General features: G+C 51.6%; 8 protein-coding genes across 8 annotated transcripts; 4 read left to right on the forward strand and 4 right to left on the reverse strand.

Moving 5' to 3' along the window:
* The first annotated feature begins 114 nt into the window (after positions 1-114).
* On the forward strand, positions 115-1,794 carry BU24DRAFT_417579 (uncharacterized protein). The gene has a single exon (XM_033526755.1). It carries the CDS (start codon positions 453-455, stop codon positions 1,452-1,454), a length of 1,002 nt encoding a protein of 333 aa, XP_033390270.1. The 5' UTR covers positions 115-452; the 3' UTR covers positions 1,455-1,794.
* On the reverse strand, positions 1,754-2,377 carry BU24DRAFT_404868 (uncharacterized protein; the record flags this gene model as incomplete). The annotated part of the gene is made up of 4 exons (XM_033525670.1): positions 1,754-1,798; positions 1,852-2,033; positions 2,108-2,159; positions 2,225-2,377. The coding sequence occupies 4 exons, from the start codon at positions 2,375-2,377 to the stop codon at positions 1,754-1,756; spliced, it is 432 nt and encodes a 143-aa protein (XP_033390271.1).
* Positions 2,378-3,072: 695 nt separating this feature from the next.
* BU24DRAFT_339953 (zf-DHHC-domain-containing protein) lies at positions 3,073-5,088 on the forward strand (the record flags this gene model as incomplete). The annotated part of the gene is made up of 3 exons (XM_033523211.1): positions 3,073-4,067; positions 4,126-4,234; positions 4,291-5,088. 3 exons carry the CDS (start codon positions 3,073-3,075, stop codon positions 5,086-5,088), a joined length of 1,902 nt encoding a protein of 633 aa, XP_033390272.1.
* A 410-nt stretch (positions 5,089-5,498) lies between these two features.
* On the forward strand, positions 5,499-9,194 carry BU24DRAFT_384272 (uncharacterized protein). The gene is made up of 4 exons (XM_033524835.1): positions 5,499-7,023; positions 7,076-7,446; positions 7,497-7,696; positions 7,745-9,194. The coding sequence occupies exons 1-4, from the start codon at positions 5,970-5,972 to the stop codon at positions 8,721-8,723; spliced, it is 2,604 nt and encodes an 867-aa protein (XP_033390273.1). The 5' UTR covers positions 5,499-5,969; the 3' UTR covers positions 8,724-9,194.
* Positions 9,195-9,918: 724 nt separating this feature from the next.
* Positions 9,919-11,817, forward strand: BU24DRAFT_417582 (alpha/beta-hydrolase). The gene has a single exon (XM_033526756.1). It carries the CDS (start codon positions 10,032-10,034, stop codon positions 11,637-11,639), a length of 1,608 nt encoding a protein of 535 aa, XP_033390274.1. The 5' UTR covers positions 9,919-10,031; the 3' UTR covers positions 11,640-11,817.
* A 10-nt stretch (positions 11,818-11,827) lies between these two features.
* BU24DRAFT_33013 (uncharacterized protein) lies at positions 11,828-12,684 on the reverse strand. The gene has a single exon (XM_033523020.1). The coding sequence runs from the start codon at positions 12,475-12,477 to the stop codon at positions 12,016-12,018; it is 462 nt and encodes a 153-aa protein (XP_033390275.1). The 5' UTR covers positions 12,478-12,684; the 3' UTR covers positions 11,828-12,015.
* A 2,223-nt stretch (positions 12,685-14,907) lies between these two features.
* BU24DRAFT_33025 (uncharacterized protein) lies at positions 14,908-15,890 on the reverse strand. The gene has a single exon (XM_033523022.1). It carries the CDS (start codon positions 15,602-15,604, stop codon positions 15,107-15,109), a length of 498 nt encoding a protein of 165 aa, XP_033390276.1. The 5' UTR covers positions 15,605-15,890; the 3' UTR covers positions 14,908-15,106.
* Positions 15,891-16,254: 364 nt separating this feature from the next.
* Positions 16,255-17,457, reverse strand: BU24DRAFT_430423 (glycoside hydrolase family 5 protein; the record flags this gene model as incomplete). The annotated part of the gene is made up of 1 exon (XM_033529813.1): positions 16,255-17,457. One exon carries the CDS (start codon positions 17,455-17,457, stop codon positions 16,255-16,257), a length of 1,203 nt encoding a protein of 400 aa, XP_033390277.1.
* Between the last annotated feature and the right edge of the window lie 1,414 nt (positions 17,458-18,871).

Genomic DNA, 18,871 nt, shown 5'->3' on the forward strand with positions numbered 1-18,871 from the left:
GCACTGGGGTTTTCAGTATTATTTTTAGTAAAAGGGCAGGGATGCCATGAGGCTGTGACAAGAATTGCAGTTAATCCTACTTGTACATTAAATTCTTACAACACTCTCCTACCCATGTATTTGAAAACACCAACATTACAACTTCGGCACCAGAACACAGTATACATGAATCCTATAAGCTCATTTTTCAGTATAAGTTGCATCTATGAAGATCTGTGGCTTCGTTCCTTAACAAGACCTGACGTCGCGTGGCCTTGAGTATGTCATCCTAATAATCTGTCTTCTTTGGGCTTTTTGCCGCCTGTCCTGTAGAGAAGTTGCCCTGATTACCGCCCCGGACATTTTGCGCCTTACTGTATTATTATTGTACATAGCCCACTCTTTCCTAAGATCTCGATGTTTTCAGGTTCTCTTTTCTCTTTTGCAAAATTTCTCATGTGCATCAATTCATCATGAGGTCCAGATACGCGACGCTCGTTATCTTTCCCATTATAGCCCAAGCCGTTCCAGTCCAGGATCTCGCGGGTATGTTGGACGGCGGTGCCTTGCCAGTTGAAGAAGAATATAAGAAACCAGCCTCATCTTCTGTTCAGGCAATGGAAAACAATATCATACAACTACCTCCAGCGCAAAGCCCGTCATCTGTAGCCATCCCAGAGAACCTTCCAAACCCTTTCGGGGACCCCATACCTTCGGTGTCTGGAATACATCTTAACGCGACTCCAGCTACGATCTCGTCTAGCTCATCGCAAGTGAACCCATTCTTTCCAGGAGAAACGCCTCAATCCCCTGATGTGGATACCTTCCCCCACCATAACGCGACGCCAGCGACATCACAGTCCCAATTCATACCTTTCTTTCCGGAGATACCATCGTCGAGTGCTGCAGCAGCGCCTGGCTTACCGATAACGACTTGGCCCCATGAACCCGCCCCAACTCCTCCATTATCGCCGATTGCTTCCGCGACTCCAGTACCGAACCCTCCAATATGGCCTACTCCATTACCGAGCGCTCCAGTACCGCAACCACCAGTATCGAATGTCCCAACGCCCGAACCTCCACTGTGGGAGCCTCCGGTAACGAACATCCCACCAAACCCTGTACCGGAGACTACCATCCTCGCACCGATACTCCCACCACCGCCGCCCCCTCCGGCAGTAACGCCTGCTCCAACGTCCACAATCTATAGCGCCGTGAACTGCTCAACTGAGATGGCGAATGCGACTTCTTGGGGGCCTCAAGTGGGCGCCGCGATCACGTATCCCGGCGTGGTGATCATCATGACGGGGAACGCTACGTGTGAGACTGCAAGCCCGCCGGCGGGAAGTGGCAATGCAACGGCTTCGGGTCCAAAAGACATATTTACTGGAGCTGCAAGTCGTGAAGTCGGGCCTGACCGGTTGAGCTGGAGCTTGGTGGGCGCAGTGTTTGCGCTCATGGGAATTGTGGCGTGACCTGACAAATTTCGATTAGAATAAGGAAATACCCGGGCGTTTTGAGTTTTTCAATCATTGTACTTTTAGCAATACATCGACCTGTATACTACTGTTATGTTGTGACGGTGCACATGATGTCCAGACATTGTGAGCTTCTTTGAAATAATGCAAACCACTCCAATTGTTTCTACTCGGTACAGGTCTCGGCTAGCTTCTTTTTATCTACAGGAATTGCGTAGCCATCTCAGCAAGGGAATCCGGGGGCAGGTGACTTATGAGTTGATCTAACGAGACTAAATGAAATAAGATGTGTGCATCTAGTATCCGTCCTTGCCCCACTTGTTGTACTGGTCGTGGAGTTCCTGGGGAGACATTAGCACTCCTGAACGATTTCTCAAGCTCGAGCAGGACCTACCTTTGGCAGAGTAACGTTGGGGAGGATGACAACGTTAAGGGCTGAAGGAGCATCCTTCTTGGGGGCATTGGGGTCACCACCGGGGTGGTACTGGTATTTGCCCGAACCTCCCTCGTTCCAGGGCTCGCTGCCAGGAGCCTTATAAACGGAGCGCTCGGAAGACGAGCTGGTAGGGTTGGAGGCTATACGCAATGAGCAAAGTATACAGAAGAATATCTATATCCAAGCATCTGCTCGGACGATAAGGACGGCTTACCGAAGTACCATCCAGCAAGACCGAAAGCACCGCTCATGATGGCGAGCAAGATCTATAACCGTTCTATCAGCTCCTAAGTCCATATGCTGTCCAATCTCTTTCCTGATTCCAACGTACGTAGAGCTCGGGGTCGCGCTTGGCTCCAGCCTTGAGGGCGTCCTTGCTGGCCTGCCTGTCTGCGGCAGCGGCCTCAGAGATGAAGCGGCGCTGGACGGGGGCCCGGAGGCGGGGGGCGGCTCGGAAAGCGTTGCGGGCGAGCATGGAGGCCATTTCGATTTCAATTGATATGTGACGGTCGAATTCGCAAGGAGTGGAGAGGGACGCAGTGGTGGTGAACAAGTGTGACGTTGGTCGTGAAAGCTGCAATCGGGACGTCGAACCACCACAAAGCCAAGAGGTCATTATTCAGCCAAACCCAAACTACCCCGCTAGACTCCATTGGAGTTAGCCTATCAGTGCGCATCTCGACGCATGGTCTTGCATTGCTCAAGTCCCCCTTTTAAGAGACGACAATTAATCCAGCCCTATCCCAGAAAGCGTCACGTCGAGCTCTTTTGAGCGCGCACCTTCGCTCTCTTCTCTTCGCCATCCAACCTGTATTCCCTCCCTTTGCCGTCTTCACCTCTCTTCTCGCGTTCCTTTGCCTCACCTTTGCCATTCGCTTCTGCAAGTGCTTGCTTTTTCAGCACGCTTCACTCAACCACCACCTTGGAACATCCAACCAAATCTTCCCTTAAATTTCGAAACACCCGGGCGCATTGAATTTTTCTAGATAGATGCCATGCATCTGCCATGAGAATATCTCCTGAGACTGACATCGCCTCAATCTCACTATGACAACGCCCTTGGCTGACCCGTCGGCGCCCACTACATCTACCCTCGCCAACCCCCCCATGGTCGCACACGATGACCAAGCCGTACACGATCCTTCTTTTCCTCCTTCGGCGGCCGACGAAGAGCAGACCATGGCCGGCGCAAATCAACCAAATTCACTAAATCGTAGCTCTGCTGGCAGCCGGATCCCAGGCATGACTGGTCCCGCTGGTGAGCCGGGCCTTCCGCCTTCAAGGCCATCTTCGATCGCAACTGCGCAGTCAGGAGGAAACAACCGCAGGTGGTCGCAAGCACCGCCCTCACGCCGAGGGTTGAATATAGGGAGCGGTGTGGGGAGCGGCGTGGGAACATCAAGCGTAGCGGGCAGTATGGGAGGACAGAGCAGACCGACGACATCTGCGAGCAGAACCCACGTTCCTTTAGCAGCGCATGGGTTTTTTCGACCCATGAGCTCGCAGCGACTGCAACAACAACGAAACCAGAGACCGACGTCCCTTCTGGGTCAAGGATCGCTCTACTCAGAAGGCGCGACCGACTTCGGAAGCAACTCATACCGCCAGAGCATAGGCTCCAACCCCACAACCAAGCATGTACAAACACTCGGACTTCACCACGACCCCGATCACCGACCTCAATCTCGAGGGACAGATATTACAGATAGGGAATATCTACCAGACCGGACTACTGCCAACACAACCCCGACTGGCGCGGAGACAGTGCGCAGTCGAGGAGAGAGCATCACACCTCTACAACGGCCTGTAAAACCTCAGCACCTGGACCTGTCGAAGACGCTCAAGAACGACGCTGGGAAACTCCCCACACCGGGGAAGTCTCCGCGATCCTTCAAGTCCAGTTTCATATTGCCCAGCCGAGACGGTAGGACTTCGCAGATGCGACCCCAGCAAGGACACGAAAAACTTGCCTCCGCTGAGTCGTCGCCCCGCATGGCAAGGACAGAGCCCGTCAAAGAGGCTGTCAAGCAGGAGCTGGGCAGGAATCACCAATATTTCTCTGGCAATACTGTATTCTGCTGGGGTGGCCGTCTGCAAAATACCCGTGACCGACCCGTGAATATCGCGACGGCGATCCTGATCATTGTTCCTGCTGCACTTTTCTTTGCATTCTCGTAAGTGATGGCTGCTTCCTCATTGACAGGCATTGAGTACTAATGAGATGAACCCAAGTGCGCCATGGTTATGGCTTAATGTCTCACAATCGATACCCATTCTCTTCGCCTACTTGTTCCTAATATGTATCTCTTCATTTATCCACGCATCTGCCACAGATCCGGGTGTAAGTCGATACATCCTTTGAATGATTTGTCTTTCAAGACTTGCTAATGAGTCCAGATTCTTCCCCGCAACTTGCATCCGTTTCCTCCAACTAATCCTAATGACGACCCACTAAATCTTGGCCCGCCGACCACGGAGTGGACCATGGTCGTCTCCGCTCATGCACCAACGGCAGCAATGGAGGTTCCGACAAAGTACTGCAAAAGTTGCAATATTTGGCGGCCACCTCGCGCTCATCATTGTCGCGTGTGCGATAGTTGCATTGAAACGCAAGATCACCATTGCGTTTGGCTCAACAACTGTGTTGGACGCCGAAACTATCGCTACTTCTTTGTTTTTGTTATCTCAAGCACCCTATTGGGCCTCTTTCTGATGGGCGTAAGTTTAGCCCACCTACTCGTGTGGCGCGAGCGAAACCATGCTTCATTCGGAGCAGCCATCAATGAGTGGCGTGTTCCATTTGCCATGTTCATCTATGGCGTTGTTGTCTCCCCTTATCCTTTCAGCCTTGGCGTCTATCACTTCTTTCTGATGGGTAGGGGCGAGACTACTAGAGAGTATCTCAATTCTCACAAATTCTTGAAGAAGGATCGACATCGACCATTCACCCAAGGTTCTCTTTGGAAGAATTGGCTTTCCGTACTGCAGCGCCCGCGACCGCCAACCTACCTACACTTCAAGCGGCGCTATGAGGAAGGAGACCAGAGATTTGGTCCACGAAGGGGCAAACGAGCGGCTCCTTTGACAGCTGAGCAGCAAGGTGGAGGAATGGAGATGCAGGACGTCAAGGCCGCGTCAAGTTTTCAAGGTCCATCCCATAGGCCAACTCGAGAGCCGGTCTCGACTACTGCATAAGTAGATATACATGTATAATCAGGGGGGTTTGTCGTATATACCTAATTGACGAGCTGATGTACGATGTTGTCGTAAGCACTCTCTCACGTGTTTTCATGTATTTCTATTGAGTGGAGAGGTGGCGGGTGGGCGGATATAGCGCAGTGAGACAGAAACGTAGGAGACAGTACAGTGTAAATGAGACTATTCACAGCGCATGCATCGTTCTGTTTGTATTCGAATTGGGTTTGGTGATTGTTCAATGGGAACGATGAGTGACTCTGAGCGGCCTGCGTTTGCTGCTTACACGCGCACGCCATCGTATCTTGTGTTCACGATCTGGCATCAAGCCAGGGTGTGGTCTGATATATACCATGTAAGGGAAACCCTTTGTGGTCTACGAAAGAGCGTGCAGCCTATACGATGGGGATTCCCCTCAAGCATTATAACGAACCAAACCGAATTGTTTATATAAAATAGATGCTACAGTGGCCCATACTCTAACCTGTCTTTCTTGAATATACACCTGCCCTTGCAATCTGTGCCAAAGTTAGGGCGGCGTTGGGGTCATCAGGTTTGGAGGCGGCTAATTGGTGCTCCTGGGAGGTCCTGACAGGTCTTGGCTAGCGGGCATGTTTACTTTCAGGACCTGGACTCCCTTCCCTGGATTTATATCGACATCAACCAGTCGTGGGCTACCACTCTCCAATTCACGGTATAACTCTTCGTGTACTCACGTCTGAGTGTTCGCTACCGTGTTTGGGGCCGTTGGTCACCGGTCGCGTCCACACTTTCGCAGTGTAGCCCGGGAATCCGCGAGACTCTCACACCTCACATCGCGTTCACTTCGCTCCTCCCTTTCTCCTCAACCACCTTCCCACAACACTTCATCTCTGACTATCATGGCGGACCGTGACGCATCTCCCGCGTCCGACTCGTCTCAATCGTCTTGCATCGCCGTCGCAGTGGACGAAAATCCCGCTCCTCGCTCGTCCATCAGCGCGTCGCCCCCTACCTCAACCCCTCCCACAAGCCTCGGAGACGAGCACAGCGTTACTTCTTACGTGGCAAAGATGGAGACGCACGTCGATGTCCAAGAAGAAGCTTCGGTACCTCAAGAAATTATCGAATCGCCAGACACGCCGCAACCGACTCCGGAGGCGCCGCAGAGCGAGGGTAGGCGTTCCGCGCGCCGCTCTCGCGCGTCCGTCTCAACTTACAACGTCCAAATCCTCGCTGGAACCGCGATCCACACGCCCACGAAATATCTAGAGAAGCATCACAAGAATGTTTTACACGGTCCGGCCCCCACTCCCGCGAATAACGAGGTCACTCCTAGGAAAAGAGGCATTAAATCAGAGCCCAAGGAGTTCGATGACCCTGCGGAGGAACAACTTGCAACGGAAGCTGCGCAGGCTGCACAGCGACGTAAATCGTCGCGTGTCGACCTTCGCCGTGAGGCAATCCGCAATTTGGCCGCGGTCGGAGAAGCTGTGGCGCACAAGGGACCAGGGCTTCTGTCTGGCGTGAAGAACAAGGTTCAACACGCTTTGAAGAGCAACACAGTCCGCGCAAAGGACACCAAAAAATCAACACCAAAGTCATCACGCAAGCGTCCTCGTGCCTCCAAAGCCGCCGAGACAGAAGAGGAGACCGAAGAGGAGGACGAAGAAGAGGAAGAAGAGGAGTATGTTGTGCCCGTGACGAAAAAATGGCTTCAGCAAGGTCTGTACGTCGGGCAACACCGCGATTTCGACGCGAGATTGTCTGAAGCTCAGAACCGAATTCGGAGGCGAGCAAGTAAGAAGACGGAGAACAAGCACCTGCCCCTTCCTATGTTTGCTGGCGAACGTATGATGAGCGGAGACTTTCAACGTGACTTCAAACTTCCATTCGATGTTTACAATCCACTACCCCGCAAGGTGAAAGTGGATGGTTGGGGAAAGTTATCAAAGAGTAAGCTTTTGGTCTGCATTCGTGTAGTGAGCATATTTTCTAATAAGTTCAGATCGATTCATTGGCGAGGCTTCCTCATTGTGGAAACAGGAGAAGCAAGACAACTCCACCTGCTACTGCGAGCCTGAAGACGGTTGCCTCGAGACCTGTCACAACCGCATCATGGCTTATGAATGTGATAGCACTAATTGTAGACTCACTCCGGAGCAATGTGGCAATCGTCCCTTCGCGCAACTTAAAAAACGCGCCAAGGGCAATGGCTACGATTACGGTGTTGAGGTACAGGAAACGGAAGATCGCGGCTACGGTGTTCGGGCCATGAGGACCTTCGAGCCACACCAGATCATTGTTGAGTATGCCGGAGAAATCATCACCCAGGCTGAGTGCGAGCGACGCATGAAGCAGATTTACAAGAAAGACAAAGTGCGTGATAATTGATTGTAGAGGTTGTCACTGTTACTAACCTCCTCCAGTGTTACTATCTCATGAGCTTCGATAATAAGATGATTATCGATGCCACCCGTGGAACCATCGCACGATTCGTTAACCATTCTTGTGAGCCGAACTGCGAGATGATCAAGTGGACCGTGGGTTGTGAACCCCGCATGGCTCTCTTTGCCGGTAGTCGCGGTATCATGACCGGAGAAGAGTTGACCTATGACTATAATTTTGAGTGAGTTCTCAGTCGCACAGCTGAAGTACATGTGACTAACACGCGCAGTCCCTTTTCCTCGAAGAACATCCAGGAGTGTCGCTGCGGAACGAGGTCATGTCGTGGTGTTTTGGGACCAAAACCAAAGCACCAGCCAACCCAGGAGAAATCAATGGTGTCCTCCTTGGTGGCGGGCACAAAGCGCAAGCTACAGGAAGTATTTGGGTCAGGTCGTGGCTCTCGTAGCGCTCCAAATTCTCCGAAGAAGCGCAAGATCAGCGCAATTGGGTCTGCTGCTCTGGCCAAGGCCAGGAACGCCCTCGCAGAGACTGCTGCCGTCCGCTCTCAAGCTGAGAGGGACAATGCAGAGGTCGCGGCTCAGAGAGCCTCTCGTGAGAACCGAGCCCTGCGAAGGTCGTCATCGATGACCTTGTCATCACGACGTTCGCTAATTCGCAAGGCTACCCGCCATTCTTTGCCTTCGCTCACGGCATCTCGCCAGACCACAGTGAGCATCAAACGTCGAACCCCCAAGCCCATGTCAAAACCAGGAGCCTTGAAGCCCATCAAAAGCCTTCAGTCAATGCTAAAGCGCAATACGCCCACGCTGCAAGCAAAGAAACTCCTCCCGGCTGCTTCTAAGACCCCGGGCAGTCCTGCCAAAGACGTGGACTCTGATTCAGATGGCTCACCCAATATCACACCTGCATCTCTACGGAGCGCCTCGAGAAAGAACTTTACGCAGTCGAAGCTCCCCTTCAAGCCTTTGAAGTTGGATGGTCTGTCAACACCAGAAGGGTCGGATTCCATGGCATTTCCAGAATCTGACGATGAGGATGCCGCCAATGAGTTCGGCTCAGTGGCCAATGGTGGAATCAAGGGGCCCAAGTCGCCCAAGTCGCCCAACTCTCGCAATGCAACTTCGGTCATGAAGAACACTCTATCACGCAGCATTCGAGGTACTAAGCGCGCTGTGGGTACTGCGAGGGCCATTGGAGAGGGTCCGAGTAAGAGCACTATCCGCATGATTACTGGTGTCGAGGCATGAGCGGGTGGCTTCGTTCCCTTTTATGGAGAGATTTGCGCAGAAGGAGATGTATTCTGAGACAGTATGGTATATGGTATTTGTTTTACGAGGGTTTGACGTACACACTGCAGTCTATTCAACATTCGGTTCCAGGCGTCACATGTATGCAATTGTGCTTGACTTTGTATACTGGGAGCATACGCTTTACATGCATATGTGGTACGGAGCATAGCGGTGTTCTATTCCATCGTTCCAGTCGATTTCCTTGTTCTCTATGGGGGGCAGCTGGGGAGGTTGGAGATGAAGATGACGGTGGTGACCTTCCTTTCCTTTCCCTTTCCTCTTCTATGGATGGTACCTGTTTATCTTATTCCTATTTTCGATTGCTTTTCCAGGCATGTTTGGGGATCGTTCGCAATGGTAGCTTTGCAGTATTAGTTTCCAGAAGTTTAGCTGGGTATGTCCGCGCTCTATAATACAAAATATGTTTACAAATTTTTGGTGCATCCGTAGCAACAGAGTTGAAACTCCCTATTTCTTCGTGAAGAGTAATGCCCGCCGGGCATCGTCTAACGATACCATGCTACCAGTGAAAGCGACGATCTCGAGCGTTCCCCTCATAATAGACTCTAACCTGAACCGACCCCATCTGTCGACGGAAATTGAGGGCAAGTCCTTCCGCGTTGGGATTAATCGTTCTTAGCACTCAACAATAACAAAGAATGTCTTTCGTTCTGGACCCAATTCCCCCGCCCTCTACGAAGGCTCAGCATGTCACAAAGAAGAACTTCTTCCAAGACAAATCGCGACGCATACACGCTCATTGTCTGTCGATATTGAACGCCGATAGACGTGATGGCTGTATTACTTCTCATTCGCCCAATATACAACAAGTTAAGGCAATTGAACTTTCCCGGTGACCTCAGCATTCTGACCTAAGGTATACTAGATAGGATGCATTACTCCCATGAATCTACTTACCCTATAGATATCTACTGTTCAAGATTATGAGCAACGAAACCTGAAATTTAAGAGCATTATAAAGACTACTACAGAGCATGACGTGCATTGGTCTGTCCAATTACAGCAAAACAGGGTTACCCCAACGGCGATACAGTCTACCGTTGAAACCGCAGATCCGCAGCTGCCACGTGCGGTGCGTAGTCGCGATTGGTTATGTCACTCCTGCCTAACCGAATGTTTGGTCGCGACTAAAGTATCAGTCAGCTTTTGTCCAGCAGCAACAAGAGCGGAGAAAGAGGTGGCCCTCCCCCAGGTTGCGACGGGACCAGATCGCATAATGTTTACATCCTCATTCTCATCACGACGATGAGCAGCTTTTTCCAGTCGCTGGCATACTTCTTCCGCCTCCCATTCTCCCTCCAATGGCGGACCGCCCTCGTACAGCTCCCACGCTACGTCCCCCTCTCGATCCTCCATATCACGTCTCCTAAAGGCCCACATCCATTCATCATCGCCTTGCCCGGTCGCAAGGACAATGCCATACCCATATACGTTTTCGTTCCGCCTCGGCCGGTCGATTCAGGCGCAGGAACAAAGGATGACGGTGCCGATACGACGAGCGATGCTTCCGAGTGGAAGGTCCCGGTAGTGTTGGACTTTCATGGAGGGGGCTTCATCATGGGATCGCCATTAGAGCAGGCACCATATGCAGCCATGATGTCAAGAGAGTTGGGCGCTGTGGTCATCAGCGTGTCGTATCGTATTGGGCCGTTCAGTCAGTTCCCCGCTGCGATCCACGACGCTGAGGACGTCCTTTCGGCTATCTTAGATGACCAAGGTGGCTCGAAGGCTGGGAGAGTGCTGAAAGAGGAGATTCAAAGATACTACTCCTTTATGCGCGAAGATGCATTAAGGAAGAAGAGTGGACGCCATGATGACGAGCACCTGGACACTTTGACAACGATCACACTGGATCCATCAAGATTGGTCATTTCTGGATTCTCCGCAGGAGGAAACATTGCATTGAATATGGCAATGTCAGTACCGCCGTGTGTTGGCCAATTCTCGATAGGCTCACCACGACGTCTTTCACTGGTATCACCGCGGCGATCCATAGACAGGACATGTGCGAATCCAACACCATTAAACAACCTCCCGACCGCGCCGCAAGATACTTTCTCTCCATGCCTCCCACCTATACGCGAACCTACCAAGTTGGACGATCCGGAGCAGCCATGGCCTTCTCTTTTGCCGCCTGTTGAAGCCCAACCACGGTTGCTCCCATTACTACTCTTCTATCCGTCTCTCGATGCGCGTCTCTTACCTCACGAGCGTCCCCTAAAGACACTTCCAAACGCCCTCAACCCGGAGGACAGAGGGGCGCAGAAGCCCAGAATGCCCGGTCTATTCAGCATCATGGGCCCTTCATATCTACCCAGAAGGCTCCGTGCTCACCCACGAGCGAGCCCAGGACTCGTGGATCCAGAAAACATTGCCAGGAATGCAGCAATCTTCTTGGTGCTCCCTGAAAAGGACACTCTCGCGGTCCAGAGCGATATCTGGGTAGATTGGATGAACGGGAGGGGTTGGAAGGGACCTGTGCGGTTTGGAGATGGTAGAGAAGGAGATTGGGATGGACATTTCAAAGCGAAACCGAGTCCGAATGGGAGTGCAAGTGGAAGCACGACAGTGACCGAGAGCGATGAGCAGAGCAAGCTTTCAAATCAGGATCCAGAGAAAGAGAACGGTGGGCTTGAGATCTGGCACGCGCCCAATTGCAGACACGGCTGGACACAGTTCCCCGTTCAGATCCTCGGAAAGCACGAAAAGAAGGAGAGGGAGTTGGTCTTTGATAGAACGCTCGACTTCGTGAAGGCGAACTGGAAGAAGAGCATACCAGTCAAGGAGAGGGGTAACAGAATTCAGATTTTGCGCAAGCTCAGTATACCCACTCCATTCGGCCTCGATTCTTAGAAGGCAGAGTAGAGGGATTGCATCACAACTGGCTTTGGGGTGATAATCATGGGGATGGCGCTGCCTCCCGCAGAAGCTCTGGTTACGAGTATACAGATTCAGGGGGGTTTCTTTTCACGTTTCGAATTATTACCATACACCTTTCTAATGCAACTTTTCAATACAATTAACTGTCAGATACATAGCGCGTGTCATCCACATTCCAGGCCTGGTTCCCCTTATGATCATTCAATTGTCACCAGTCCATCCACGATCGCCGCAGCCAACCAAAACGGGACCGCCCAGCCTCCCATATTGACCCCATTCGGAACTCACAAATGAACAAACAATAGTCGGACTGCCGATTCGATCCCATCCCACGTCCAGCCCTCATCTACTACGTATCTTGTACCCTGTGCAACTCTTCGAGCGGGCCGGCATTGAACTTGCGCTGCACAGCACTCTCCCTGTCTTGGTATTGCTCTTGGTATTGTCTTGGAAGATATGCAGCCAAGCTGGAGATCTCCCTTCCGCCCCACCAGTGCCACCTCACACTTGACTCACCAAAGGCTGTCGTGGCCGGGTCGGTCCTCCTCCGTGGAGGTGAGATTAAGGCAAGGTGTTTGTTTGCTTGATCTGCAGAGTACGTACGCGGCCGCGCTGTCGTTGCGTTCCGTTGCGTTGATGTTGTGCTGCAGGAGCACAGAACGGGCGGTGAGGTGAGGTGATCGAAGCAAACAAATTTACGAACGGAGCCCGACGCAGTCAGTCCGACACAGGCAGACGATACGGAGGGGAGGGCGGCATTGCAGATGTTCATCCGCAGCTCCATGTGATGGCATCTCATACGGAGTCTCATTTACGGAGGAGTGATGATTGATGGGGGCACTCTGGGCACTCTGTGGAGTACGGAATCGATGCCTCTCATCTCACAGCGGATGTTGGATCACCGAGTGTGCTCACCTCACCACCGCCCACACTGCTCAGGACTGCTTCAACCTACGGAGTTCCCCGTCAGCACTCACGCCCATTATTGGCGTTGCTGCATGACAGGACCACAACGTACGCCTTCGTTTGAACGTATGCACGTAGGCGCTGAGAGGCTTGCGCAGTGGGACGCCTTGCCTTTCAAACATTGACGGGTGATTCGTCCACACAACAGCCCACGGCGCCATCCAAGTCTCCAAACTTCCCAATTGAGTAGGCTTTCGAATATCTGTCGAAAACCTATGCATAAATGACGAAAATTTGTCGCTCTTGAGATTTTTGAATCTCACATAACGCGACGAGCAAACAGTGCAAACTTCCCAATTGAGTAGGCGTTTGGATTTCCGTCGAAAACAGCCAATTTTGGAGGACCAAATTGTCGCTCTTTTGGGAGAGGTGCATTGTGACTTATGTAGAGTTGTGCATCTTCATTCTTGCACAACAGGACCGTCCGCGCAAGGTCTTGTGACATTCACGTGCCCAAACTTCCTGATTGAGCAGGTCTTTGGGATTTCCGTCGAAAGCAGCCAATTTTGGAGGACCAAAATTTGTCGCTCTCTGGGAGAGGTGCATGGTGGCTTATGCAGAGTCTCACATTTTTATTCTTGCACAACAAGACCGTCGCCGCAAGGTCTTGTGACATTCACGTGTCCAAACTCCCTGATTTAGTAGGCCTTTGGGATTTCCATCGAAAACAGTCACATTTGAAGGACCAAAACTTGTCGCTCTTTCTGGAGAGGTGCATGGTGACCTATGCAGAGTCGCGCATATTGATTCTACAACAGGACCGTCAGCGCAAGGTCTTGTGACATTCACGTGTTCAAACTTCCTCATTGAGTGGGTCTCTGGCATTTCCGTCGAAAACAGTCAATTTTGAAGGACCATTTTTGCAGGGAAGTGGTCGAAAGGTGCATCAAGACGACAAGACCAAAGGGAGGACATACGTCCAATGACGAGCGATATCACCCACACAGCGTTCAACGATCATGTGTCCAAACTTCCTAGTTGAGTAGATCTTCGAAATTCTCGGAATCCCTTGCATGTGAAGGACCAAAATTTGCAGGGAAGTCGTGGAAAGGTGCGTCGAGACGACGACAGCCAACAGGACGGCGATATCGTTCGTGCAAGCCATTCCAGTGCCCAAATTTCCTAATTGAGTAGGTCTTCGGATATCCGTCGAAAACAGCCAATTTTGGAGGACCAAATTTGTCGTTCTTTTGGGGAAGTATTGACGAGCGATAGCGGCCCCCACGATGCCGTGCAACTATCCAAGTTTCCTGATCGAGCAGGTTTGCAAAATTCCGTCGAAAACAGCCAATTTTGGAGGACCAAAAGTCATCTTCTTTCAGGGAAGTATAGTCGAAAGGCGCATGAGACATATGTAGTGTCGCGCATCTGGATTCTTGCACAACAGGACGACGTGCATCCATTGACGAGTAATAACGTCCCCCACGACGCCGTGCAACTGTACAAGCTTCCCAATGGAGTAGGTTTTCAAATTTCCGTCGAAACCCTCTATGAAGGACCAAAATTCTCCGTTCCTTTCAAGGCAAAGGCGCCGAGGCTCATGTCGCACAACAGGACTCTCCAGCGTTTTCGTCTGCGCAACGTCCTGCATATTCAACTTTCCTAATTGAGTAGGGTTTTGAATTTCCATTGAAAACTGCCCGCATGAAGGACCAAATGCCAAGATTCTGTTGGGGAGCAAAGGCAGACGGTTGCCTTCTTTTCAGTAACACAGGCCCTGAGGCCTATGACGAAATGAGCATCTTGCACAACAGGACGATGTTCGTTGACGAGAGCAATTCGTCTACACAACGTCCCATGACACTTGTTCAAGTGTTGCAAAACCTCCTGCACGAAGGACCCAAATGAGGAAGTGATCTGAAGGCAGATGCGTCGAGACCTATGTCGTGTTCCGCATCTTGCAACTCTCCTACACAACGTCCCACGACACTCGCTGATCAAGTGATCAAGTGTTCAGCTTTCCTGATTGAGCATGTTTTCGGAATTCCATCAAAAACTGCCTGCATGAAGGACCAAAATACTAAGACTTGCGACACTGGCTGTTCAAATGACCATGTGTTCAGCTTTCCTGATTAAGGACGTTTTCGAGTTTCCATCGAAAACTGCTTGCATGAAGGACCAAAATGCCAAGGTTTACGACACTGGCTATTCAAGTGATCAAGTGTTCAACTTTCCTGATTAAGTAGGACTTCGAATTTCCGTCGAGAACAGTCAAAATTGAAGGACCAAAATGCCAAGACCTATATCGTATTTTCGTATCCAAACATTGGACTGCAATTCGTCTACAACGTCCCACAACACTCGCTCTCCAAGTGATCCAGTGATCAACTTTCCTGGTTGAGTAAGGTTTCGAGTTTTCCGTCGAAAACAGTCAAAATTGAAGGACCAAAACGCCAAGACGTATGTCGGGTTCTCGTATCTCAATTCGTCTACACAGCGTCCCACAACACTCACTGTTCAAGTGATCAAAGTGTTCAACCTTCCTGATTGAGTACATTTTCGAGTTTCCATCGAAAACTGCGTGCATGAAGGACCAAATGCCAAGGCTCTTTTGAGACTCTTTTGGGGAAGATGCGTCGAGACCCATGTTGTGTTCCGTCGTTCAAGAATTGCGGTGAGGCAGAACGACAACTCAACGTTGATCTGCAAGGGATGCCGAAAAGCAAGAGGCAGACAAGGCAAACGAGCAAGTACGTGAAGAGCAGGCAAGTAGGCAAAGAAGGCAAAAAGGCAAACGGGCAAACACACGAGCAGGCAACGAGGCATCCAGGCGAAACGGTACCTCCCTTACATGCCGTCTGCCCGTTTGATGGTCCGTTTGCTGTGTCTCTGCCTGAAGGTGTTACCTCTCTTTGCCCAACGTGCGCCGTGCAACCTTTGCAATGACTGCAATGAAACGCAAGGGAATGACATGTGTCGCCATTGACATCGACGTCAAGGTCCAGACCTCTCCTTCTTCCGCGTGTAGACATCGATTCCCGTCGTTATCATCCAACCAACCCCTCTCAATCGTCCCTCAAGCAACACAATCAAAGCATGCAAGGTGTCGTTTCGCTCGGCTCGGCGCGCACGCCCGCAAGCAAATCAAACCGCCCAGAAGAGTCCGACCTGCAGACTTCCCAGCCGTTTCCCCCTTCCCCGTGTGCCTCTTCCCGCATGATTCACCTGCAACATCTCGCAGCTCCCTTCGACACAATTCGTTCTCAGGGCACCATGAAGCCGACCAAATTTCCTGATCGAGTAGGTTTTCGAATTTCCGTCGAAAACTTCTACATTTGAAGGACCAAATTTCTTGGTATTCTACGGAGTAGAGAACGCTGATATGCTCGAGGGGATGGGTGTGGGTGCGAGGTGCGAGGTGCGCAGTGCGAGGTGCGAAGTGCTGAGGTGAACGGGCACTTGGCTTGGTTACCTACAGGCTACAGATTGGATGTTGGACGGAGACTTCCGTACGACTCCTATCATAGGTGCTACGGTGTATGGTCTGTTGAGGGGAAGAGGGAGTGCACGTCTTGACGGAACGCCAGCAAAGAACATCGTCCGTCAGAGGCGAGCACTCTGGATTATCACGATGGTGGGGGGGTATAGTTGACTACGCCTCTTGTTTCTCGATCTTTTGATATCAATCACAGTATGCCCTACCCTCACCGGGCGCGATGATTCCCAGGTCAATAAAGTCCTCATAGTTCCAGTAGTCCCCCCACAAGCCCTCACCATCGACCTTCACGTCGTTCAACTGCTTGGCGCTCCAGTACGCACTGCCCTGTGTGTACTTGGCGAAGGCGTACAAACCAGCGTTGAGATTCCTCCTGCGGTTCGCCAGCCTGTTATTCCTGACCGTCTGGATGCTCCACTCCCCAACGAAGACGGGGAACTTCCCGCTCACGCCCACGCCCACACCCCCCGCCGACACCTTCGCGTCGTCGCAGATGACCGCGGTGACGTTGTCCGAGTCGGTCGGCCTGCCTGCGAAGTAGTAGTTGTGCACGTCGAAGACGATGTTCGTCCCCGGCCTGAACTTTCCAAACCAGTACGACGACGTCCTGAAGCCGCCCTGGACCATGACCGGGATCCTGCGATCCACGGCGTCCCTGCGGGCCAGCACCGCGTCGATGAACTCGAGTAACCACGCTGCGCCCTCCTCGGAGAGGGAGTCCGGGAATCCGAACGTCGAGAAGTCGCGGTTGTCGACGGGCTCGTTGATGGGCGCCAAAGTGTACGACTGCGGGCTCCCGGACGTCTGGATGTATCGCAGGGCGGCGTCGACGGCGCGCAGCGACCAGGCGAGGTTGGTCGCGTTGTGGAACCAGGCGTAGTGGCCGTCTGCCTCGCCGATGGTCTGCCCGTTGATGCCGCCGGGGAGCGAGTGGATGTCAATGACGATGTGCATGCCGTGTTTGGCGATGGCGTACTGCGAGATGGCTCGGAGGTGAGAGATCTGGCGTCCGCTGTAGAGCTGGCTGCCCGGGACTTGAGTCCACGCGGCGTAGGTCGTGGGGATGCGGAGGAGCTTCACGCCCCCACGGGCGAGCTTGTCGATGTCAGAGGGCTGGTAGAAGGTGGCGTAGCGGTGCTCGAGGATGGGTCCGCACTGGTGGCCGAGTTGCGCGCAGCAGGTCCATTCGTCGGTTGCGTTGCCGCAGTTCTGCGACCAGAATGTAGGATCCATATTAGGTTCTTGGACGAGCCAGCCGCCGAGGTTGACGCCGTTAGCTTTGAAGTTTCGCCAGTCGATGTAGTCTTGCGGGCATGCATCGACGGGAGTTGCCTTGACGAGACTGCAGAAGGCAGTCAAGAGCATGCCGAACCTGAGAAGAGGTGCCATGGTCGTGAATCAAGGTGACAGTCGATTCTTCGGAGAGAACGAAGAGATGCTTGCGTTGCTAATGGACATCCACAGAACAGCGTCGTGTATCCATATATACGAAAAACTTTCACTCCTCCACGATCGTTCAAGGCACTAAGAGGCCGATCTGCAGACTACCGTACAGTCTATTCGAACTCAAACTACACAATCCGAGCCGCGGAAGCAAGAATCCACAATCCGAGCCGCGGAAGCAAGCAACCCGCATATCAAAACATAATTCTTCTCTCCCATCCCTATGTGAACTTCAACGAAGAGGTTAGCAACACCATATACCACGACGAGTCGGTCTCAATTGGACGTCGATTATCGAAGTGGTGGATATCATACATGCTTTAAACCGTTTCCCTTAGGCATAAGCCCACACATATGAGCAAACAAATGCTATCATTGCTATCCATCGCCGTTGACGTTCTTCCCCACACTCGGGATCATCGATACCGTTTCTGCGAAAAGGGCGGGGAAAGCAGACGGCAATCTCACAAGCAGATCTACCCCGAAAAAAAGGGAATGAACTAGCCAATCTACACTCAATCTGGGGAAGACGATGTTCTGAACAGGCAGGTCCTTTTATGATTCGTTCCGCCGTTGTGCATGTGGTTAGTTAGTATGGAGTTCGGGTGCTGTGGGCGAAGTGGTCCCTCCACATCCCGATGACATTAATAGAGGTAGAAATCGCCGCGCCCATAGAAGGTTGAAGTGTTGGATTTTATTTTAGACCAGTTCTATAGACCTAATTGATACATATTCGATCATTTGTTCATTTAAATCTCGATATTCTTAGTAACTGCCTTTTTTGGGTGTTTTATATAACGTTGCAATCGTACAAAACACGGACGTGAAGTTACGATTAAATTGTCATATCACGACTCATATATATTCATTTCTCATTGTTATCAGATCAGAAAGTCACGACAAATGCGACCCAGAGTATCAAAGGAAAAGACGGACTGGCCCGAGAAACTCTCTTCGAGAATAAAATCATGATCGTAGCTTCATGTCACGACTAAATATATGCATTCCCCACGTTTTCGAGTGAAAAGTCACAACAAAGGCAATCCACAGTATCGGAAGAAAAGACGAATCGACTCGAGAACCCCAAGAACAACATCCTCCCTCTTTATCATCAACGTATCTAACGCACGCTCGCGGTCGGTTTCCCAACAAACCACGCCCCAGCGACCACAGCGACACACACCAACCCCTCGCCCTATCAGAACCATAAAACCTACCTACCTACCTACCTACCAAAGACCTCCCTACTTACCAACAATTGTAGCCACCAGTATGTGAGTGAAGCGAACCCAAACGAAAACATACCCTCAAGTACCGACAATTGACGTCCACACGCTTACGCCGCACCCCTTCGCCATGC

This window comes from Aaosphaeria arxii (assembly GCF_010015735.1).
Source record: "Aaosphaeria arxii CBS 175.79 unplaced genomic scaffold BU24scaffold_1, whole genome shotgun sequence".
Taxonomy (NCBI): domain Eukaryota; kingdom Fungi; phylum Ascomycota; class Dothideomycetes; order Pleosporales; genus Aaosphaeria; species Aaosphaeria arxii.

Excerpts from the sequence above, each read along its gene's own strand:
- BU24DRAFT_417579 (XM_033526755.1), top strand. The coding sequence starts at position 453 with ATGAGGTCCAGATACGCGACGCTCGTTATCTTTCCCATTATAGCCCAA.
- BU24DRAFT_384272 (XM_033524835.1), top strand. The coding sequence starts at position 5,970 with ATGGCGGACCGTGACGCATCTCCCGCGTCCGACTCGTCTCAATCGTCT. Across the intron at positions 7,447-7,496 it reads AGATTTACAAGAAAGACAAA|TGTTACTATCTCATGAGCTT; the intron begins GTGCGTGATAAT and ends AACCTCCTCCAG. Across the intron at positions 7,697-7,744 it reads ACCTATGACTATAATTTTGA|TCCCTTTTCCTCGAAGAACA; the intron begins GTGAGTTCTCAG and ends TAACACGCGCAG.
- BU24DRAFT_417582 (XM_033526756.1), top strand. The coding sequence starts at position 10,032 with ATGAGCAGCTTTTTCCAGTCGCTGGCATACTTCTTCCGCCTCCCATTC.
- BU24DRAFT_33013 (XM_033523020.1), bottom strand. The coding sequence starts at position 12,477 with ATGAGACTCCGTATGAGATGCCATCACATGGAGCTGCGGATGAACATC.
- BU24DRAFT_33025 (XM_033523022.1), bottom strand. The coding sequence starts at position 15,604 with ATGTCTACACGCGGAAGAAGGAGAGGTCTGGACCTTGACGTCGATGTC.